Here is a 25,328-nt window from a genome sequence, read left to right as displayed (position 1 = left end):
ATAGGATATCTGGTCGGCATGGACGGGTCTGTTTCCATACTGTACATCTGAGTTTGTGACTCTAAAAGGAAAAAGGACTATTTAGTACTTATAATAAAAAAAAAGACTTTGGAAAGCAGTATCCAACAAAGACATAAAGGTTAGAGTTGTACTGCTTTAATTGTTGAGCAAACAGACCTGGAAGACCCTAAAGGATTGTTCTGCTATCACCTTGCAAAAGTTTCTGGATTGTGATAATTGTTTTGTCTTCGGTACACATCTCAAAACTGTTGGCTGTTGTTTGAAAGATTGCAGCACTGTCTCTGTCTCTCAGTTAGTAACAGAATATGGAATTAAAAGCAGTACTCTCTATCAGCAAAGTCATTCGATAAATCTGAATATTTCTAACATCAAAGCTCTATATTGTTTCAATGCTGAATTTGAAATCTAGTAGGAAGATTTTCCATTATTCTGCAACTGCCAACAATCAGAACTCATCAACAGGACGTTATAGGAACTATCTGATGTCAACCCATTTTTGTCATCTGAATGTAGCTCTTGATGAACAGGGTATTTTTTCACTTGTGATTGTTATTACGCTTAACTTGCATCGTAGCTTAGCTGATAAGCAGCTTGTCAGTTGTTTGATAAATAAGTTTGCCTGTATTTGAAGTGTTACTTTCGTGTTTATTGAAAAGCCTGTTTTGTTTTGTTCCAGCTAACAGTGATGAAGAGAAACTAGGTGACCATTTTGGTAACTGAATAAGACACTTACATGTTTGCCACAGCTTGTGCAATATTGGGGTCTGATTTCCAGCACACTCCTCCGTCTAGAGTCGTAACACAATAGCCACGTTTCTCAGATTCAAAACAGCAAACCTACAACAGCACACCACCAAATACCAAAGTTCATTTAGCAGTGTTTGACCACCTAATAAACTTGTATGGGTCCAGAATAAAGACACATAGAGATACATTTGTTTTCTAATCATTTGTTCAGATAATGTTCTTGCTACCATTTTAAGTAGTGGGTCATCAGGAAGAAGAATAAGCAGAACAGCATCTGCAATACTTGACAATACTAATTATCAGCCAACAACTGAAGGATTCAGGTGACTAAGCATTGGAAACGTAAAAGCTTAAAACATCTTCTCAGTTGAAGTCTACTTCATTTCTCATGCAAGCTATGCAGGTTCTTCTGTGTGACTCTGTGTGTGTATATCACTGGATTTTCCCCTTGTCATGCAATTATTTATTCCTTTCATTAAGGTTTTCTGCAGCATAAGAATCAAGGTACATGGAGTACATTGTGTTGATGTATAAGGCTTTAGCAGTACTTTTAACTGGTGAAGGCAGGAACGCATCCAAAAAGAATACTTCAGGATCACTACTTTTGTTTCATTATAAATTGTTGACATGTGAGCCCAGACAAAGTAATGCTCAGTTTTAGTCTGTGGGTGTCAGGTATCATTATTGGCCCTGGTACCTAGCAACCAACTCTGCAATGTACTTTCTGTATCAAATAGTTCAAACATGTTTACCGAAGGATGAGGGCATTCTGACTTCTCTCAAGGCAGTGGGCATTGTTATATCTGAATCAGAGCTCATGATCACACACTATAATGAGAACTTGCGTTTTATAGCACCTTACGAAAAGTGAAATATTCTGAGGATTTTACAGGAGTGTGATTAAACAAAGTTTTGAATGGACTTGATGACCCTGGCGAGTTACTGCTGCCTGGACCTAGAATGTCTAACAGTGAAGTGCCATCTCTACTACCTGCCACCGGGGGTTTACTTCTGCTATCCTGGCAGCAGTTTATATCCTACCCCATGCAGAATTGAAGAGTGTACTTGATGAAATATATACCACTACAAATAGCCTTGAGATGGAATGCCTAAGGCCTTGTTTATTGTAGCCGGTGACCTCAGCCAGGCCAACCTCAAGAATGTGCTACCAAGATACCACCAACATGTTTCCTGTCCCACCAGAGACCCAAAAACCCTAAACTATTGCTACACAACCATCAAAAATGCCTACTGTTCCATTCCCGCCCACATTTTGGTAAATCAGACCATAAGGTTGAGATTCTGAAGGGAGAGACTTAGGCAGGAATTTAAAAAGGAGGTCCTCGAGAATAGTAATATCAGGATTACTCCCAGTGCTATGAGCTAGTGAGGGCAGGAATAGGAGAATAGAGCAGATGAATGCATGGCTGAGGAGCTGGTGTATGGGGGAAGGATTCACATTTTTGGATCATTAGAATCTGTTTTGGGGTAGAAGTGACTTGTACAAGAAGGACAGATTGCACCTAATTGGAAGGGGACTAATATACTGGCAGGGAGCTTTGCGAGAGCTGCTCGGGACAATTTAAACTAGTAAGGTGGGCGGGGGTGGGACCCAGAGAGATAGTGAGGAAAGAGATCAGTCTGAGACTGGTACAGTTGAGAACAGAAGCAAGTCAAACAGTCAGGGCAGGCAAGGACAAGGTAGGACTAATAAATTAAACTGCATTTATTTCAATATAAGGGGTCTAACAGAGAAGGCAGATGAACTCAGGGCATGGTTAGGAACATGGGACTGGGATATCATAGCAATTACAGAAACATGGCTCAGAGATGGGCAGGACTGGCAGTTTAATGTTCCAGGATACAAATGCTACAGGAAGGATAGAAAGGGAGGCAAGATAGGAGTGGGAGGTGGTATTTTTGTTAAGGGATAGCATTACAGCTGTGCTGAGGGAGAATATTCCCGGAAATACATCCAGGGAAGTTATTTGGGTGGAACTGAGAAATAAGAAAGGGATGATAACCTTACTGAGGTTGTATTATAGACCCCCTTATAGTCAGAGGGAAATTGAGAAACAAACTTGTAAGGAAATCTCAGCTATCTGTAAGAAAAATAGGTATTATGGTAGGGGATTTTAACTTTCCAAACATTGACTGGGACTGCCATAGTGTTAAAGAATTAGATGGAGAGGAATTTGTTAAGGGTGTACAAGACAATTTTCTGATTCAGTATGTGGATATACCTACTAGAGAAGGTGCAAAACTTGACTTACTCTTGGGAAATAAGGCAGGGCAGGTGACTGAGGTGTCAGTGGGGGAGCACTTTGGTGCCAGCGACCATAATTGTGTTAGATTTAAAATAACGATGGAAAGGGATAGACCAGATCTAAAAGTTGAAGTTCTAAATTGGAGAAAGGCCAATTTTGACAGTGTTAGGCAAGAACTTGCGAAAGCTAATTGGGGGCAGATGTTCACAGGTAAAGGGACGGCTGGAAAATGGGAAGCCTTCAGAAATGGGTTAACGAGAATCCAGAGAAAGTATATTCCTGATAAGGTGAAAGGAAAGGCTGGTAGGTATAGGGAATGCTGGATGACTAAAGAAATTGAGGGTTTGGTTAAGAAAAAGAAAGAAACATATGTAAGGTATAGACAGGATAGATCAAGTGAATCCTTAGAAGAGTATAAAGGAAGTAGGAGTATATTTAAGAGGGAAATGAGGAGGGCAAAAATGGTACATGAGATAGCTTTGGCAAATAGAATTAAGGAGAATCCAAAGCGTTTTTACAAATACATTAAGGACAAAAGGGTAACTAAGGAGAGGATAGGGCCCCTCAAAGATTGGCAAAGTGGCCTCTGTGTGGAGCTGCAGAAAAAGGGTGAGATACTAAACGAGTATTTTGCATCAGTATTTACTGTGGAAAAGAATATGGAAGATATAGACTCTAGGGAAATAGATGGTGACATCTTGCAAAATATCCATATTACAGAGGAGGAAGTGCTGGATGTCTTGAAATGGGTAAAGGTGGATAAGTGCTGAAAAATGTGTTGCTGGAAAAGCGCAGCAAGTCAGGCAGCATCCAACGAGCAGGAGAATCGACATTTCGGGCATAAGCCCTTCTTCAGGAAAGGTGGATAAATCCCCAGGACCTGATCAGGTGTACCCGAGAACTCTGTGGGAAGCTAGAGAAGTGATTGCTGGGCCTTTTGCTGAGATATTTGTATCATCGATAGTCACAGGTGAGGTGCCGGAAGACTGGAGGTTGGCAAATGTGGTGCCACTGTTTAAGAAGGGTGGTAAGGACAAGCCAGGGAACCTTCGATCGGTGAGCCTGATGTCGGTGGTGGGCAAGTTGTTGGAGGGAATCCTGAGGGAAGAATGTACATGTATTTGCAAAGGACTGATTAAGGATAGTCAACATGGCTTTGTGTGTGGAAAAACATGTCTCACAAATTTGACTGAGTTTTTTGAGGAAGTAACAAAGAAGATTGATGAGGGCAGAGCGGTAGATGTGATCTATATGGACTTCAGTAAGGCATTCGACAAGGTTCCCCATGGGAGACTGATTAGCAAGGTTAGATCTCACAGAATACAAGGAGAACTAGCCATTTGGATACAGAACTGGCTCAAAGGTAGAAGACAGAGGGTGGTGGTGGAGGGTTGTTTTTCAGACTGGAGGTCTGTGACCTGTGGAGTGCCACAAGGATCGGTGCTGGGTCCACTACTTTTTGTCATTTACATAAATGATTTGGATGTGAACATAAGAGGTACAGTTAGTAAGTTTGCAGATGACACCAAAATTGGAGGTGTAGTGGACAGCGAAGAGGGTTACCTCAGATTACAACAGGTTCTTGACCAGATGGGCCAATGGGCTGAGAAGTGGCAGATGGAGTTTAATTCAGATAAATGCGAGGTGCTGCATTTTGGAAAAGCAAATCTTAGAAGGACTTATACACTTACCGGTAAGGTCCTAGGGAGTGTTGCTGAACAAAGAGACCTTGGAGTGCAGGTTCATAGCTCCTTGAAAGTGGAGTCGCAGGTAGATAGTATAGTGAAGGTGTTTGGTATGCTTTCCTTTATTGGTCAGAGTATTCAGTACAGGAATTGGGAGATCATGTTGCAGCTGTACAGGACATTGGTTAGGCCACTGTTGGAATATTGCGTGCAATTCTGGTCTCCTTCCTATCGGAAAGATGTTGTGAAACTTGAAAGGGTTCAGAAAAGATTTACAAGGATTAGAGGATTAGAGCTATAGGGAGAGGCTGAACAGGCTGGGGCTGTTTTCCCTGGAGTGTCGAAGGCTGAGGGGTGACTGTATAGAGACTTACAAAATTATGAGGGGCATGGATAGGATAAATAGACAAAGTCTTTTCTCCGGGGTCGGGGACGTGAGGGTGAGAGGGGAAAGACATAAAAGAGACCGGTGGGGCAACTTTTTCATGCAGTGGGTAGTACATGTATGGAATAAGCTGCCAGAGGAAGTGGTGGAGGCTGGTACAATTGCAACATTTAAGAGGCATTTGGATGGGTATATGAATAGGAAGGGTTTGGAGGGATATGGGCTGGGTGCTGGCAGGTGGGACGAGATTGGGTTGGGATATCTGGTCGGAATGGACGGGTTGGACCGAAGGGTCTGTTTCCATGCTGTACATTTCTATGACTATGACCCTATAAGGCTGTGGTCCTTCTCCTAGCTTATAAGCAGAAGCTAAAGCATGAGGATCCACACAGAATATAGTACATTGCGAGTCTGAGGTAACAGACCTCCTACATGACTGCTGGAAGTTGGTGGACTGGCCCATATTCAAGAACTTAGCAGCCAACCTAAATGAGTACGCCACTACCGTCAGAGACTTCATCAGTAAGTGTGTAAAGAACTGTGTGCCAAAGAAGTTAATCCATGTGTTTCCTAACCAGAAACCATGGATGAACTGGAAGATCCACTACTGAAGTAGGTTACGTTTACTGAAGTCGAGGTCTGAGGTTTTCAAGTCAGGTGACCCTGACCTAAACAGAAAACCCAGGTACGTTCTTTGCAAAGCCAATAGGGATGCTAAGGGACAATACCAGACCAAAATAGAGTCTCAGACTAACCACATGGACACACGCTGACTGGAGCAAGGCTTACATGACATAACGGGCTACAAAGAGAAGTCAAGTAGAGTTGCTGACAACAATGCATCCCTCCCTGATGAGTTCAATGCATTCTATGCTCGCTTTGAACAGAAGGTCAGTGAAATGTCACCTGCCCCGACATTCTCGACTGCACCTGTACCCACCATTACCACCACAGACGTCAGGTCGGCCTTCTTAAGGGTAAACACATTTAAAGTGACTGGCCCAGATGAAGTCCCCAGCCATGAACTCAAATCCTGCACAGACCAGCTTGCAGGAACATTTTCAGACATCTTTAACCTTTTTACTCCAATCTGAGGTTTCCATATTAATCAAGAAGACTACTATCATACTGATGCCAAAGATAAATCAGGCAATGTGCCTTAATGACTACCACTCAGTGCTCTATCGTTATGAAGTGCTTCAAGAGATTAGTAATGGCACATATCAATTCCAGCCTCCCAAATGGCACTGATCCACTATAGCTCACCTACCGTCACTATAGATCTAAGGAAGGTGCCATCCCTCTGGCCCTACATTCATCCATGGAACATCGGATAGCAAGAACATTTATATCAGACTCCTATTTATTGACTTTAGCTGTGTCTTCAACACCATAGTTCCAACAAAGCTCATCCCCAAACACCGAGACCTCAGACTCTGCTCCCCACCCCCCTGCAACTGGATCTTTAACATCCTGATCTACAGAGTGCAACCAGTAAGGATAGGCAACACCATCTCCTCCACACTAACCCTCAGCACCAGTGCCCCACAAGGCCGTCTACTCAGCCGCTTATTATACTCCTTATATACTGATTACTGTGTGGCCAAATTCAGCTCTAACTCTATTTACAAATTTGCTAATGACACCACTTAGTGGGTCAGATCTTAAACAACAATGAGATAGGGTACAGGAAGGAGGTAGACAGCTTAGTGCCATAGCGTAAAGACAACAATCTTTCCCTCAATGTCAGCAAAAGATAGGAGCTGGTCATCAACTTCAGGAAACAGAATGGAAGACACACTTCTGTCTGTATCAATAGTGCTGAGGTAGAAGTGGTCAAAGGCTTCAAGTTCTTCTGAGTAAATACCACTAACGATCTATCCTGGTTCATCCACATTGATGCTTCAGTCAAGAAAGCATACCAATGCCTCTACTTACTCAGCAGGCTGAGGAAATTTGGCATGTCTGCAATGACTCTTACCAATTTTTATAATGCACCATATAAAGCACCCTATCCAAATGCATCACAGCATGGTATGGCAACTACTCTGCCCAAGACCACAAGAAATTTCAAAATGGTGTAAATGCAGTACAGTCCATCACAAAATCCAGCCTTCCTTCTGTTGACTTCATTGACACTTCCTGATGCCTCAGGAAAGCAGCCAACATTATCAAAGACCCCTCCCACCCCGGTTCTGCTCACTTTTATCAGGCAGAAAATACAGAAATTTGAAAACACGTATCAACAGATTTAAGAACGGCTTCTTCCCTGCTGTTATCAGACTTATGAACGGACATCTCATATATCAGATTGGATCTTTCTCTGCACTTTTTCTGTAGCTGTGACACAATATTCTGCATTTTATTCTGTTACCCTGATGTACTTATGCAAGGTGTAATTTGTCTGGTTAGCAAACAATTCAATACTTTTCACTGCATCTTGGTACATGTGACAATAATAAATCAAATCAAATGAAGCTCTGACACAAAATAACACAAGATGGTATTCGGGCAGATGATCAAAACCTTGGATCAGAGATGTCCAAGAGGCTAGAATTAAAGATCCAAAAGAAGAGCTGAGGCAAAATACAGGCTTACAAAGTGATGAGGCTATGGAGGAATTTGAAAACTGACCACAAGAACTGTAGTATAGGGTGTCGGATGTTCAGAATTGGTACAAATTCGAACAGCTAACCATGCATGCTATCTGCACTGCCAAATCACTAACAGTCATACCAGATACTTGCAACTCATTCAATTCCTCTTTCTCTCATTTGAGGAGAAGACACCCAATTGCTCCAGATATTGGTCCTCAAGACTGAATGCATAGCAACAGGAGGGTGTGCGTACACCAGGTGCACTTTATTCACAATGAGGCAGGATGGTGCCTAGACACACCCAAACAGAGCATGAACCACACACAAAGACTGCTCCCAGGTCACCTCTCAGAACATTTGAGAGATGATGAGGATTTTCACCCTGCCTATCCTCCCCAACTCTGGATATTGAAACCACAACGTTCAACTTGAAAAGCCTCCGCATGTCAGACAAAACATCCCCAGAATCACTTGATCAAACTTCCAGGGTTAACAGGCTGTGCAAGCAACCTGACTCTGTCCAACCCAATTGGTGAACCAGTGACTACACAGAGATGGGGTAGAAGGGAGAGAAAGAAGAAAACTTATTGATGGTACTTTGGTGACACTGATGATGTCGCACCACACATGCAGTATCACAATTATGTAATTTTTTTTGTTTGACACTCTATGTATTCCTTAATGTAACTCTGTCAATATGATCATGTGCACACAGAATGTACCATGATTTGATATTTGTGTTGAAAGCCAGCTGATGCATGTGGATGTAAGATGAACAAGGCATATAAAGGGCGATGTGTTCTACTGACACCATTATCCATTGGGCTACAACATTCCAATTCTTTCCCTGGTCTGTGTCCATATTGTTGGTGTGAATGATCTGGTCAGTGAGGTCTGGGGCAGGAACATGTGCAACACACAGGAAGTTAATCATTAGGATCACTAGGGATTAGGGATTCTGCAGGTCTCTGTTCTGTACGGTGCATGGCTCTGAATGTAATGTTGTTTCCTATTAAAAGGCCTCATATTAGTGGTCTTGTAGTCTCGTGCCTCTCAGGTCAAAATATGTAATCCATCCTGCAAATTTTTTCTTCCCATTGCTTACTTTTGAATTCCAACAAGATGGAAGAGGACAAGTCAAGACAGGGGTCAAGCAGGACTGTTTTATTGTCCCGCCCTTTTCTCCAACTTCATCACTTTCATTCTTCATCTTGTGAATAACAAGCTACTTAGTGGTCTGCAGAATGAAGAGAAAACTTTTTGACTTTAACCAATTGAAATTCAAGAAGACGACGATACTGACTTCACTTGTGGACTTTAATAATCAAACAGTCATCTCCACACTCTTGGAAGAGAATCTTCAAAATCTGCTTAATGCCTTTGCAGAATCTTATCAAAAATGTATCAATTTATCACAGGGCAAGTTCCAGTTCATCTCTCCATTAAGATCAATGGAGAAATCTTCCCGAATATAGAACATTTCACCAATCGGCAACAAGGCCACGATCAGTCAAAACATCTTCGCATGCTTACAATGCCAGAGTTCTGACTGCCAAACCAAATTATCTTCACAAGACTTCCATCAAGAAATTCAAGATAGATGTCAACGTAAGGGAGACTCTCATTCAGAAGAAACCAGCTTGGAGGAGACTCCTGTATGATTCTTCAAACAGCACGGAGGCTCAATGGTTAACACTGATGCCTCAAAGGACATTGGTCCGATTTCACTTTTGGCACCTGTCTATGTGGAGTTTGTACATTCTCCTCACGTTTGCGTGGGCTTCTGCCAGTGGTCCAGTTTCCTCCCACAGTCAAAAGATGTGCAGGATAGGTGGATTAGTCAGAGGAAATGTAGGGAGTTGGGCCTGGGTGGGATGCTCTTTGGAGGGTTGATTTGGGCCAGTTGGGTTGAATGGCCTGTTTCCACACTGTTGGGATTCTATGATTCTATGATCTCTTGTCAGCAATAAGTATGGAAAAGAGAAAGGAACGTAATAATGCACAGTGCCAAAAACCAATTCCACCTCTGGAACATCTGCCAAATGAGTTGTCGGAAATGCGGCACGAGGATTGGCTGAACAGCCATGCAAGAACCTACAGAACCCATGACCAGTGACACAAATTTCCTAGGTGGACAATTATACTCATTAGCATGTGACTGCTGACAATGATGATTGCATGACATTAATTTAGATATTCACACATAGCAGTAACCACATTGTTAATATTGCTACCACTTGTGTTAATATTGCTGCAGTTATCATTTTCTATTGTTGAAAGTGCTAAGGCAATTGCAAGAACGTGCTGCTGATGAAATTATTAATTGAGCTCCCAAGTAACATCGAGTTAATTTCTACATATATTTCAAAATATAAGCTATTTAATTTTCAATACAGGTAAACAAATCATGAGATGCTATCTGTCAGTCAAAGCAGTGCTCACTGGTGTGCTTCATGATAGTTCAAGATGGCTGCACGAAAGAAAATGGTCTGTAAACATTCCAAGCTGAGATTTGATGCTGCAAAGCTACATTTTTCCCTTCTATCACTGAGCTAAAAGATCTTTGATCATGTCAGAGTGTCAGCTGTGTTTTGATTAAAAATTCAAAAATAAAGTAAAATGTGCTGTGAGAGAGCTGGATCTCATTAAAATTTAGCTGTTGGATGCTGATGAAGTCATGAGAATAGGAAAAAGTCGAATTAACTGGATGTGATGAACAGTGAATAAAAAAAGACTTCTACAATATTTACAGGTGCTTGAAAAATCTTGTTTCTATCTAAACAATAAATTGCTCTGTTTCAGTATAACATAGGGCAGGTCCACAAATTCCTAGGAAATAATGCAACAGGACAGGACCATTAAAACAAAACGTGAGTTTGGCTGATAGACATTTATATCATAGGAGTTCATTGAACCCATCGAGACTATACTGGTCAACAAAGATCTGATGATATAAATTGAATTTTATAGCTCTTGAAGGCTCTGGTCATACAAATGAATACCTAAATACTGCTTGAAAACTGGAAGTTTCTGATTCAACTACCCATTCAAGCAGCGAGTTCCAGAACCCTATCCCACCTCCTGGAGTGAAACAAAATCCTCAACTCTCCTCTTAGCCTCTACCTCTTACCTTAACCTATACTTCCTGTTTATTGATCAGTCTAATATTGGAATTAAATAATGCCATCATTTCCATCTTATCTGAGCCATTTATGATCACATACACCTCTATCATGTCCCTTCTCAACGATGCTCCAAGGAAAACAGCCCCAGCCCAATTGATCATTTCTCATTGCCCACACCACCCGGCAGAAGCAGAATCCTGGTAAATCTCCTCTACACCCTGTTTAGTGCAATCACATCCTCTCCATAGTGTGGTGGCCAGAACTACAGGCAGTATTCCAACTGTAGTTTAACCAGAATTTTATACACTTCTAGAATGTTAGACAGTTCCAGAATAACATTCCTGCTCTTGCATACAATTCCTTGGCTAATAAAGGTGAGTATCCATTGTACCTTCTTGACAACATTACCAATCTGCAGCACCACCTTCAGCAATCTGTGGATAAGCAGAGATCTTCAGGACCTTTCAGAATCCTAATAGTCAGAGTGTAATCCCTTACCTTGTACATCCTCCCCAAGTGCATCGCTTCATGTCTTTCCAGGTTGAATTCTTCTTGATGTTGCTCTGCTCACCTGACCAATCTATTGATATTCTCCTGCTGTTTCTGGCCATTGTCCTCACTATTCACCATTATACCAATTTTCATATGATCCACAAACCATTTCATTGTTTCATCTCCAATTCAGTCTAAATTCCTAATGTACACTACAAACAAAGGCCCTAGCACCTAGCCCTGTGAAATCCCATTGGAAAGAGCCTTCTAGTCACAGAAACATCTCTCGAATATCACCTTTTACTCATTGCTTCTCAGTCAATTTTGGATCCAATGTGCTACTTTGCTTTGAATCACATGGACTTTTACTTTCTTGACCAATCTGCAAGACCTTATCAAGAGCCTTGCTAAAGTCCACGTAGACCACATGAAATGAACTATCCCCATTAATGTCCTGCTTATCTCCTCAAAAGAAATTTGATCAAGTTTGTTAAACATAACCTTCCTTTGACAAATTTATACTTTTCCCTGATTAATCCTTGTCTCCAAGTGCGGATATACAGAGGAAACTAGATTACCCGAATATCTATTACCTGAATATTGATTATCTGAAGGGAATCTCAAAGTCCCGATAGAAACGTAAAAGAGCTGAACGCGTCTTTTGTTTACAGGTACAATGATTAAAAACAAACTCAGCTCACTGAAATGCTGCCGAGAACAGTCCTGGACAGTCCAGGCACCATCTCTGAATGGCTGACCTCCCGCCCTCTCTCTCTCTCCCCTCATACTTTCCCTGGAGTTCTACATAGAGGTGAACTCTAAATCTCACATTCCTCAGATAATCTCTCCAACATTGTCCTGTACAGGGCAGAGGAACCTTTCAAAAAGTTGTGTGTGCATGTGTGTGTGTCTGTGCTATTTGGAGACTTACCACACAAAGGCAGCAGCAGTCTTATTGTTGGTGTAGCATTTGGGAGGTCACGTTGTGGCTGTACAGGACATTGGTTAGGCCACTATTGGAATACTGACTTTATAATGATTGATAAAATCTGTTATGTCTTCCACCTGCCCACGCTCACTTCCATATGTTAGATTGGGATCTGCCCCTTGCTTGTTGGACTTTCCAAGTACTGGTTAAAAAAGTTCTCCTGAATATAATTTGAATTTTCTCCCTCCTTACCTTGCACACCAGAAGTATCCTAGTTAATATTTGTGTTGTGAAAATCCTGTCTTATAAACTGCCTTATTATCCTTACACTTTGAAAGTTTTATGACATATTTGATTGTCTAACTCTGACAGTCTGGGGCCAACAGTACACATGCAATAGTAAACTGCTATTATATTTCTATTTCACTTATTGCAACATGCATTGTATACAATATACATTTCTCTTGACTATCGTCCCTGTCATTCTATCTTTTCAAAATGTTGACATGACACACTCGCTGATTCTTTCTCCTGTTTCTCATTTACTATAAGATATAGGAGAATTATGCCAATCAGAAAATTGACTCTCCTCCACCATTTCATCATGGCTGATATGTTTCTCAACACCATTCTCCTGCCTTCTCCATGTAATCTTGATTCACTTACAAATCAAGAACATGTCTGTCTCAAAATATACTCAATGGTTACCTCCACAGTCCTCTGCAGCATGGAGTTCCACAGATTCACCACCATCTGGCTGAAGAAATTCCTCCACATCTCAGTTTCAAAGGATAATCCCGTTACTCTGAGGCTGTGCCCTCAAGTGCTTGTCTCTCCTTCTAGTAGAAAAATCTTCTCCACATCCACTCTATCCAGAGCTCTCCACACTATGTTACTTTCAATCACATCCCCTTTCATCCTTCCAAACTCCTTTGAATAATGACCCAAAGTCCTCAACTGCTCCTCATATGACAAGCCCTTCATCTCCTGTATCATTGCTCTTCTGGACCCCTTCCAATACCATCACATCTTTCCTTAGATATGGGACCCAAAACTGCTCACAATGTTCCAAATGCTATCTGACCAGAGCCTTATACAGCTTCAGCAGTACATATCCACTCTTATATTCTTGCCCTCTCTAAATGATTGCTAACATTGCATTTGTCTTCCTAACTGCCAAGTGAAACTGCATACTAACCTTCAGAGAATTCTTTTAAGTCCTCCTTGTGTTTCGGCTTTCCAAAGCCCTTCCCCATTTAGAAAATAAGTTTATACCTCTTCTTCCCACTAAAGTGCATAACCTCGCACATTATCAGTTACATTCCAGCAATTTCTTTGTCCAGTATTCTAACCTGTCCAAGTCCTTCTGCAGCTTTCCTGACTCCTCAACACTACCTGTCTCCCCACCTATCTTGTATCATCTGCATTTGATAAAGTATAGCAAACCAGGTTTTCAATGCTTTTCAGAGACATGTAACAAAACAAACACCTTGTCTCCAGCAATAAAATTACAAAATTTGCCTTTATAATGTGCTCATTTTTTTTAATGTTTGTTGAGCATTTGTCAAATGCCTTTCAGTAAAATCATAGGCTTCAGACAATTTCTCTCTGAAACATCAAACCTAGGTTGGAAGTGTACTTTCTAAGCTTTGGTTTATCAATTTATTTTTCATTAATTTGTTATCCTTGAACTTCATGTCCATAAAATAATTCAGAAGAATTACCTTGCTGTGAACTCATTAGCAGTGTTTTTAATGGCAAATAGTAACCAAAGAATTCACTTATCCCAAATACTAAGAAATTCCTGACAATGAGCTTGATGGCGCCTTTTCAGTGTGCCTTGAAATTGTGAGTAAAAAGCAGAAGAAATAAATTGTTTTATTCAAAAACTAATCTTCATTTCTTTGAATATTTTATATATACAATTTGAATTTTGATCGGACTTTTTTTTGGCTAATCTAATTTTTTTTTAAATCTATTTTTTCCCATTACTACATTTTCAGTAATTTTCCGAAAGACACTGCTTCAGGAAATATTGTCAAAACAACTTTAATCATTAAAAGATACTAATTACCTTTCATAGTTTGGGATGGGGTCTTACACAATCTATTAAGACTTTGCCAAATGGTTCATCAATAGTTGATATAAAAATTAAAACGTGCAGATTTAATTGATGGTTGGCGTTTTGAACAACTTTATATATATGGCAAGTCTGAAAAAAGTGGCTATATTTTTATACGATCCTGGACAATAACAATGTTTTAATGTGTTATCTTGTGTCCATAGAATTATCTTGTGTCTTCCTAATAAGTAACTGACCTGCTACTGGTATTTCATAAACCATTTGTAAAATTTCATCGGCAACTACTATGTGATGGATCATAACATATTTGTCATTAGCTGATATTAAGTACAGCTGGTCTCCATTTCCTCATTAATGCTTTGTTTATCAAATCATCACACATTGGTACTGTTTTTGATTCAATCTCTCATTAGGCTGCTTGGTATAACTATTTCAATTGCAAATCAATTTGTTGCATTTCTCTTAAAGAAGAATGACTGAGCAACTCAGCCTCATTCACTTTACCTTTATTCTTTCTAGTTGTGTTTCCAAAAATTATATCCAACAGCTGAACTTCCAAATTATCTTCCTGGTTTACAGACTGTTTTTCTTCATAATTAATTCTATGGATCTGAGACCTAGTCACAACAGAGTCAGGAAACAATCCAGGATGTTGCTTTTGTAACATTTCATAGAGTCATACAATCATACAGCAATGGAAACAGACCCTTCAGACCAACTAGTCTATGTGGAACATGTTCCCAAAACTAAAATAGTCCCATTTGGCCCATATCCCTCCAAACCCTTCCTATCCATGTAGAGTCATAGAGTTACAGAGATGTACGGCACGGAAACAGACCCTCGGTCCAACTAGTCTATGACAACCAGATATCTTTAACTGAATCTAATCCCATTTTCCAGCACTTGGCTTATATCCCTCTAAACTCTTCCTATTCATATACCCATCCAGATGTCTTTTAAATGTTGTAATCGTAACCAGCCTCCACCACTTAGTGTGGCAGGTCATTTCATACATGCACCGCCCTCTGCGGGAAAATGTTGCCCCTTTGGTCCCTTTTAAATTTTCCCCTCTCACCCTAAACCTATGCCTTCTAGTTCTGGACTCCCCCACCTCAGTGAAAAGAACTTGTCTGTTTACCCTATCCATGCATGCCCTTCATGATTTTATAACCCTCTCCAAGGTCACCCCTCAGCCTCCGATGCTCCAGGGAAACAGCCCAGCTTTTTAAGCCTGTGCCTGTAACTCAAATCCTCCAACCCTGCCAACATCCTTGTAAATCTTTTCTGAACCCTTTCAAGTTTCACAACATCCTTCCGATAGGAAGGAGAGCAGAACTGCATGCAATATTCTAAAAGTATCCTAACCCATGTCCTACACAGCTGCAACATGTCCTCCCAAGTCATATATTCAATGCTCTGTCCAATAAAGGAAAGCATACGAAACGTCGTCTTCATTATCCTGTGGACCTGCGTCTCCACTTTCAAGGAACTATGAACTTGCACTCGAAGATCTCTTTGTTCAGCAACATGTCCCTAGACCTTACCATTAAGTGTATAAGTCCTGCCCTGATTTGCCTTTCCAAAATGCAGCACCTCACATTTATCTAAATTTATCTCCATCTGTCACTCATCAGCATATTGGCCCATCTGTTTAAGATAATGTTGTACTCTGAGGTAACCTTCTTTGCTGTCCATACACCTCCAATTTTATCATCTGCAAACTTACTAACTATACCTCCTATGTTCACATCCAAATAATTTATATAAATGATGAAATGTAGTGGACCCAGCACTGATCCTTGTGGCACACCACTGGTCACAACCCTCCAGTCTGAAAAGCAACCCTCAACCAGCACCCTTTCTCTTCTACCTTCAAGCCAGTTCCGTATCGAAATGGCTAGTTCTCCCTGTATTCCATGAGATCTAACGTTGTTAACCAGTCTACCACAAGGAACCTTGTTGAACACCTTACTGAAGTCCATCAACCCTCTTTGTTATTTCTTCAAACAATTCAATCAAGCGTGTGAGACATGATTTCCCATGCACAAAGCCAGGTAGACTATCCCTAATTAGTCCTTGCCTTTCCAAATGCATGTAAATCCTGTCCCTCAGCATTCCCTCCAATTTCTTGCCCACCAACAATGTCAGGCTTACCGGCCTATAGTTCCCGGACTTCTCCTTACCACTTCTCGTCAACAGTGGCAGCATGTTAGCCAACCTCCAATCATTCAGCGCCTCACCTGTGACTATTGATGATACAAATATGTCAGCAAGAGGCCCAGCAATCACTTCCCAAGCTTCCCACAGAGTTTTAGGGTACACCTGATTAGGTCCTGGGCATTTATTCACTTTATCATCAGCAAAGGGTAAAACTCATCAAAATAGCAAAGGTAGAATTACAAAGAAGAATGAGGGAAATCAAGAATCAATGGGAGCCTGGGAAAGCCAAAGAGCTGGAACTCCTTGTTGACATGCGTGACAGTACACCTGTAGCATTTCCATTCTTCTTCAACTCCTGCCACACTAAGTGTGAATCTGAGATCATCTTTTATGGGAAGTTGGGGCATGTCCTCAAACACATTCTCATGTATGATTGCCATTGTTTAGGAGTTCTTTGAAGTGTTCTATCAGAGGTTTGTGTTTTCTCTGTTCTCAAAGGAGTTCCATCCACACCAGTTTGATATCAAGGGTGATGAGTCCACATATTGTCTTGGTGGCACTGAAGAAACCCAAAAGTCATGCTTGTCAACAAGGAGTTCCAGCTCTTTGGCTTTCTCAGTCCCACATTGATTTTTCTTTTCCCTCATTCTTCTTTGTAATTCCACCTTTGTTATTTTGATGAGTTTGATTTTGTTTTGTCATACATGAAGAACATTCTTTTTATTAATCGATGATGTCTAGGATGATGCGGTCATTCTTGTCAGAACAAGTCTTAGCGTTTCCTGGTCTTCTAGCTGACAGTTTCTTCACTAGAGACAAAACAAAACTGCAGATGCTGGAATCCAAGGTAAAAAGCAGGAGGCTGGAAAAACACAGCAAGCCAGACAGCATCAGGAGATGGAAAAGTCAACATTTTGGGAATAACCCTTCTCTACCTCTTGATGCTACCTGGCTTACTATGTTCTTCCAGCCTCCTGCTTGTCTACCGACGATTTCTTCACAGCATGAGATGATGTTTCTCTTCAGTTTTTTTTCACATTTCCTCCATTTCATTAAAATGAATGCTTTGAAAATTTTGGGGAAGATTTTTTTTTGAGGTTTGCTAGTCTGCTGGGCTCTTTTCTGACTTGTTTGTATTCAGCTACTTCTGGTGGCATTTGATGGATATTGAAGAGTCAATGAGGTAGTGGTATATCCAGCAATTCTCTGTACTGGTTATCAATTTGGCAATGAGGACTCTGTTTTGGTCTCGGATTGAACAATAACTTACTAGATCATGCGCCAGTGGATTTCTCCAAGGAGTCTTGAACTTTTTTTGTATAACAATGCAGCTCCTCTAACAAGGTATGTTGTCCTTTGTTTTTTTTAAAATCAGAGGGGTTGTAAACACAAACTTCAGAACGTCCAGGTTTGAAGGGTTTTCGGGCCAGTTTGATTATAGCGAACAAATACTGCCTCAGGGAAAAGGCTTTCAAGTTTAAAACAAAACACTTGTACAATGAAAGGGGAGTGGCCAGTTCTCCCAGCTCAGCATTTCTCTGGTTTGGCTTTGTTTTAGCAGGCAGTCTGTTGTGAAGCTGATGGACCCAAAGAAGCAGGCCCATGCTGATCCTCTCTTTATCTCTGACATCTCTCCTTTAAGACCCTATGTTTGATTTTACCTTTTTTTGCCAAGGGGCATTTGTGGGGATTGTTGCAAGTAGTTGGAACAGCATTAAGTTGGGATAGTCTGTTGAGTTTTTGAATAGGTTAGGTTATTATATATTCTTGTCTCTTTTGTTTGTGTTTCAATTGGTAACCTTGCAAATAAATTCTGTTCTGTTTAAAACTTAGCGATTGCGCCAGGTGCAATGCTTCTGGAATATCCACTTTACACCTGCTTAAAACAACTAGCAAAGTTAGGGTCCAGGCTACTTTCCTGAATTGTTTTGAGGGGGTCTGGCCTTGTGCATAACATTTGGCAGACAGTGTGTTGGTGACGACCAGCTAGTGTTCTATACATTTGGTAAACAGGAGAATCCCACTGTAGTTGCAATTCCTGAATCCTTCCTTTCTGATTGTTCCTTTCCAGAATTGGACATCCTTTCCAACCTTGTCACTGGAAGCCTCCAAGAAAAAATAATTTTATCTTCCTCAGGGATGCTGGTAAGAATGGTGTCCTGGGTGGAAAAAAAAGCCTCCTTTGTACTCAACTGTGGCATCAAGAGTTGGAGCATAGGCACTCATGGCCATTGCATGCTAGTTCTTGGCAGGTGCAGAGTCATGAGGGGGTTGTTGATACTAACAGGGAGCTCCAAGAGTCAGTTGGCAAGTTCATTCTTCATAGTGAATACAATTCCTTGCGACCTGGGTTGAACTTTTCACTCATCAAAATAGCAAAGGTGAAATTACAAAGAAGAACTTGGACTCGACACCCTTTGTACCAAACTGGTGTGAACTGTGGCAATCATAGATGAGGATGTGTTTGAGGAAATCCCCCAATGTCCCATAAAAGATTATCTTAAATTCACACTTGGTGTGGAAGAAGTTGAAGAAGTGGAAGCGCTAGAAGTGTACATGAGTAGGAAAGATTTGGAGGGATATGGGCCAAATGCAGACATTTGTGAATTAGTTTAGTTTGGGAACATGATCGATGTGGACGAGTTGGCCTGAAGGGTCTGCTTCCCTGCTGTATGAGACTGATTATCAAAAGAAATGAAGAAAAAAATCAAGTAAACCAAATCATTTCCATGTGACACACACTCAAAATTTTCAAAACACAGTAAAAGTACAATTGCAAGAATCCAAAAAGATTTAATTACAGCACTCAAACATTAGACAGAATGTCCTTCTTGATCCCAAATAGGATTTTACTTAAAATAAAACAAAAAACTACGCACACTGGAAATTAGAAACAAAATTAAAATTGGTGGAAAAACTCTGAACAGAAAACAGACATAACATTTTGAATTGGGCGACCATTTTCACAACTGCTAATAGCTTGAAAAAGCTGGTATGTATATTGAAGACAGGGGTGGCGCAGTGGGGGAAGAAGAGCAGTGAGTGGACAGGTGGAGGTAGAGCCCAGAGAGACAGAATAACATTTGGGCAGACAAAGGGGTGAATGACAGTATACCAAGCTGAAAATGACATCAGAGCTATTTCAGTCTCTTGTTCAGAACTAGAAAAAACTATTATGCTCCAATTTCCAACCTGCTCTCACCTTCACTTGGTCCATCTCTGACTCCTCCCCTTCCTTCCTCGACTTCTGTTTCCATTTCCATTAATAGTTGTAAGTAGGATATCATTAAGCTGGAGAGAGTTCAGAAGAGATTTACCAGGATGTTGCCAGCTATGGAAGCACTGAGTTAAAAAGAACGGCTGGATAGTCTGGGACTTCTTTTACTGGAGTGTAGTAAGTTGAGAGTCAATCCTATTGAAGTTTATAAAATAATGACGGGTATAGGTAGAGTTGAAGGGACTTGTCTTTTCCCTAAGATGAGGGATTTCAAGACTAGGGCACACAATTTTAAGGTGAGAGGAGACAGATTTAGAAAAGACATGAGCACATTTTTTTTTAACAGAGGGTTGTTCACGTATGGAATGAACATTCTGAGGAAGTGATGGGAGTGGGTACAATTATAACATTTAAAAACCATTTGGATAAGTACGTGAATAGGAAAGGTTTGGAGGGATATGGGCTAGAAGCAGGGAGGTGGGATTAGATTAGTTTGGGATTATGCTCAGCATGGACTGGTTGGATCAAAGGGTCTGTTTTTGTGCTGTATAATTCTATGAGAGGTTGGCCATTGATATCCACTATTGCCTTCAATGGGATGTTATCAACAGACATATATTCCCCTCTCTTCCCTTGTCAGCCTTCCATAGGGACTGTTTCCTCAAAAACACCCTGGTCCATTTCTTCTCCAGTGCCAACATCTCCCCAAAACCCTGTGGCATGGTACCATCCAATCGCCAAATGTCTAACCCATTCCCCATTACTTCCTCCTTCAATATCCAAAGCCCCAAACATACCTTCCAGTGAATCACTAATTTACCAGCACTTCACTCATCTCGTCTACTATATTTACAGCTCACACTGGAAAGAAACATAGAATGGGTGATCATTTTGTGAAATAAAATGTTCTTGATCTGTTTCCAAAAATGATCCATAGCTTCTAATTGCTTGTCACTTCTTCACACCACCATATTCCCTGCCTGATATTGCTGTCACAGGCTGGCTGCAGCGCTTCAGTGAGGCTCAGCACAAGCTGCAAGAACCACATTTTATTTTCTGCTTGGGGACCCTGCAGCCTTCATGCCTCAACCATCGAGTTCAATATTTTAGAACCCGAGCACCTTCTTCCATGTCTTTTACCGACCCCTACACCCTCTGCTCTGTCATGACATGACGTTCACCATTGCTAATCCATTTTAACCTACTTATAGTCCATGCTACAGCTTTTCTTTCTCCCTGGCAGGCTAAATCCATCCCTTTGTCTGCCTATCGGTCAATCTCTTGCTCTGGGTTCCATCTTCACCTATCCACTCACTCCCTCTCCTTTCTTTCCCTCCACTCCCCAAATCCTACCCTTAACTTTTTATATGTTGTCTTTTCCTAACTACTACCAATTCTGAAGAAGGATCTCTGGACTCGAAATATTAATTCAATCACAGATGCTTCAGTGCTACTGAATTTCTCCAGCAAATTCTGTTTTTGTTTAGGATTTTACTTAGCTTAGCTTCAATCAGCAGTGATAAGAATCACGGTTAAGGTTTAACCCAAACTCTTCTGGTCTGCAAATTTTAAAATAAACTCCTTATGCTGAAGTAACCTATTTTTAACAATTCAAAATATATCCCCCCTTTCTCAGAAGCAACAGCTTTGCACATCCAGCTTCAGCTAAGAAACCTGTAGAACTGCCCAATCTGAAATGGAAAAAAAAATTCCTAAGTTAAGGGTGTTTTTGCTATTCCTAAAAATTCCAGAATCTTCTTTCTGAAAGTATAATGCACTATACTGTTCATATTGTTTATATTGAGAGAGTTTGTGAACAAAGACCCAAATGCCCTCAAAACTCTCTCTCAGACTGGTTATTAAATGTCATGTGGCCTACAGATCTACAGCAATATAGCTAATGTTTTGCCTTTTGTACTAACAGAGGTTAGAGAATTCTCTACAAATTGGAGCACTACTGGGACTTTGTACAAGAGCACCAGGCATCAGGTTATTTAGTACAAGGACCATAAGAGGTACTCGTAATTTCAAAGATAGTAAAGTTTCTCTCATATATTTTCCATGCTATAAAAACATACAGCACAGATGGTTAAAAGCAAACTGTTTCTTAGTCACTGAACTCCTAGCATGTGAGGGGCTATAGCAACATATTTTTGTCAAATACAGCCAGATATGATGGCACAAATCATAGCATGAACAGCAGTGTCTATGGTCCTCAAGATTATTGTTGCCGTTAACACTTAGCACTAGTACATCTAGGCTGCAGCAGATCATAGAGTCATAGCCATAGCGTCAAACCTGTCCACACTGACCAAGTACCTGAACTCGTCCCATTTGCCTGCATTTGGACAACATCCCTCTCAACCTTTCCTATTTATATATCTGTCCAAATGCCTTTTAAATATTGTAACTGTACCCGCCTCAACCACTTCCCCTGGCAGATTGTTCTCTGTAATTCTCGAAGATAGGTGAGCAAGCCATGCACTCAATGAAGATGAATTACAACACTTTTCTCAAAGAACAATCAGTATAGATCACAATATCATATGCTTTTCATTCATTCTTAGTTTCTGGTATTCTACTTATTTATAATACAGAACTGAGTATAATTTTAACTGAGCTCCAGTCCAAGAGTACCTTTTATACTGTATTCTTTGTTTAGCTAAACCATTTGTTGGTCATAGATAATGAAAACTATTTGACAAGAAAGGTTCAGAATCGAGCCAAACGACTTGCAGTGTGTTAATCCTAAAGAAAAAGTACAACAGTGCTAGGATGCCATATCACAATTTATATAAATGAAGGAACGGAAGGGATCATAGAATCCCTATAGTGCAGAAGCAGGTCACTCGGTTCACATTGGCCCTCTGAAGACCATCAAAACCAGACCCATTTCCCCAACCTTATTTCGAGTAATTCTGCATTTCCCATGATTAGTCCATCTAGCCTATACATCCTTGGGCACCATGGACAATTTAGCATTACCAATCCATCTAACTTGCACATCTTTGGATTGTGGGAGAAAACCGGAGCACTCAGAGGAAACTTGCCCAGTCACAGGGAGAAAGTGCAAAATCCACACAGTCACCCAAGTGTGAAGTCAAACTTGTGTTCTGGGGAACTGTGAGATAGCAGTGCTAACCACTGAGCCACCGTGCCACCCATACAGTATGGTTGCCAAGTTTCCTGATAACACAAAGATAGGTAGAAAAGTAAGGTATGATGATGACGTAAGGAATCTACAAAAGGCTAGGTTAAATAAGTGGGCAAAGACATGACAAATGGTGTATAATGTGGGAATATGTGAAATTATCCATTTCAGCAGAAAGAATAGAACAGGATTAAATTGACTAAGTGGTGAGACTAAGCTCCAAGATGCAGTGTGTTCTGGGTGACATAGTGAGTGAATCACAACAACTTACAATATATATTAATAGCTTGGAGGAAAGAAGCAAATGTACTGTAGCCAAATTTGCAGTTGACAATAAAATAGATGGAAAGGCAAGTTGCAAAGAGACAAAGAGTTTATAAGAGAGCTATTGATAGGTTAAGCAAGTGTGAAAAAAATTGGCAAATGGAGTATAACGTGGGATAACGTGAAGTAGTCCATTTTGGAAAGGAGAACAAAACAACAGTATTTTATTTAAATGGAGAAAAACTGCAAAGGGACTTGGAGAGGATACTCATCCTTGAAACAAAACGTATGCATGGGTGCAGCATGAAATCACCCAGGCTAACACTATTTTGGCCCTTATTTCAAGTGGGTTGCAATTACTTGTTGCAGCTGTGCAAAGTGCTGGTGACACCTCATCAGGAATACTATTAGCAATTTTGAACCCCTTAGTTAAGGAAAAATATTGTTTCAATGGAGGCAGTTCAGAGAATGTTCACTAGGATGATCCTTAGTGTAGAGGACTGTCTTATGAGTAAAGGCTAAACATGTTGGGACTTTACACATTCAAATTTAGAAGAAGGAGAGCTGATTTCATTCAAACATATCGGATTCTTAAAGAACTTGGTAAATACTCAGAGGATTATTTCCCTCCATGGGAGAGTTTAGAACCAGAGGACATACTCTCAGAATAAATGGGAGCCAATTTAAGACTGAGGTGAAGAAAAATTTCTTTTCTCAAAAGGTCGAGAGTCTTTAGAACTCCTTGCCACATAGAAGTGTGGGGGCAGTGACTTTGTCTATATTTAAGGCTAAGACAAAAGATCTTAATCAGTTAGGGAATCAATGGTTATGGGAAAGTACAGAAAAATGGACATGAGAAGTATCATCTCAGCCATGAAAGGTGGAGCAGGGTGAAAGAGACCAAATGCCTATGGTCTATGGTTAGTATGCAGGCAAAGCAAGGAATTAGGAAAGCTAATAGACTGTTATCATTCATTATGTGGGAAATTGAATATAAAAAGATGGATGGTGATTCAGATATATGGGTGAGACTGCATCTGGGGTACTGTACTCACTGTTGGTCACCTTATTTAAATAAGAAAGTAAATGTGTTGCAGGCAACTTAAAGAAGGTTTACTAGACTAATACGAGAAATGAGAGGGCTGACTTGTGAGGAAAGCTTGGACAGGTCAAGTTTCAACCCATTCAAGTTTAGAAAGTAAGTGTTGACTTTATTGAAACATTGAAGTGGCACGGTGACTCAGTGATTAACACTGTTGCCTCTCAGCACCAGGGACCCAGGTTTAATTCCCGCCTCAGGTGACCATCTGTGTGAAGTTTGCACATTCCATCCATGTCTGCGTGGTTTCCTCCGGTTGCTCCGGTTTCCTTCCCAATCCAAAGATGTGGAGGTCAGGTGAGTTGGCCATGCTAAATTGCCTGTAGTGTTCAGGGATGTGTAGGTTAGGTGCTTTAGTCTGGGATAAATGTACCGTAGTAGGGGAATGGGTCTGGGTGGGTTTTTCCTTAGAGAGACAGTGTTGACTTGTTGGGCCGAAGGGCGTGTTTCCACACTGTAGGGATTCTATTCTATTCTATTAAATACAAGATCCTAATGTCTAGATGTGGAGAGGATGTTGCCACTTTTGGGATACTCAGAAGCATGTGGTCACTGCTTAAAAATCAGGCGGTGAACATTTAAAACAGATGTGGAAGTGCTGGTGTTGGACTGAGATGCAAAAAGTTAAAAATCACACAACACCAGGTTATAGTCGAACAGGTTTATTTGATTAGATTAGATTAGATTAGATTACTTACAGTGTGGAAACAGGCCCTCCGGCCCAACAAGTCCACACCGCCCCGCCGAAGCGTAACCCACCCATACCCCTACATCTACCCCTTACCTAACACTACGGGCAATTTAGCATGGCCAATTCACCTGACCTGCACATCTTTTGGACTGTGGGAGGAAACCGGAGCACCCGGAGGAAACCCACGCGGACACGGGGAGAACGTGCAAACTCCACACAGTCAGTCGCCTGAGGCGGGAATTGAACCCGGGTCTCTGGCGCTGTGAGGCAGCAGTGCTAACCACTGTGCCACCAAGATTTAACGTATCCAGTCACATGATGATTAGATTACTTACAGTGTGGAAACAGGCCCTTCGGCCCAACAAGTCCACACCGCCCCGCCGAAGCGCAACCCACCCATACCCCTACATCTATCC

The 25,328-nt window shown here is 41.0% G+C and overlaps 1 protein-coding gene across 2 annotated transcripts in view; it reads right to left on the bottom strand.

Annotated features, from left to right (window-relative positions):
* Positions 1–25,328, bottom strand: part of gabrb2a (gamma-aminobutyric acid type A receptor subunit beta2a) — a 267,997-nt gene that overhangs the window by 149,558 nt on the left and 93,111 nt on the right. The window contains exon 1 of one of the 2 annotated variants that reach the window (XM_072590567.1): positions 19,693–19,745. The exons of the other annotated variant lie outside the window; for it this stretch is intronic. Coding sequence (XP_072446668.1) covers positions 19,693–19,707 — 15 coding nt within the window. The 5' untranslated portion in view covers positions 19,708–19,745. Of the gene's footprint in view, positions 1–19,692; positions 19,746–25,328 lie in introns of those variants that run through there. 2 annotated transcript variants of the gene reach the window in all.

Source organism: Chiloscyllium punctatum, chromosome 20, assembly GCF_047496795.1.
Source record: "Chiloscyllium punctatum isolate Juve2018m chromosome 20, sChiPun1.3, whole genome shotgun sequence".
Lineage (NCBI taxonomy): Eukaryota > Metazoa > Chordata > Chondrichthyes > Orectolobiformes > Hemiscylliidae > Chiloscyllium > Chiloscyllium punctatum.
Note: the sequence above shows the minus strand (reverse complement) of the source record. Positions and strands in the feature narration are given on the sequence as shown.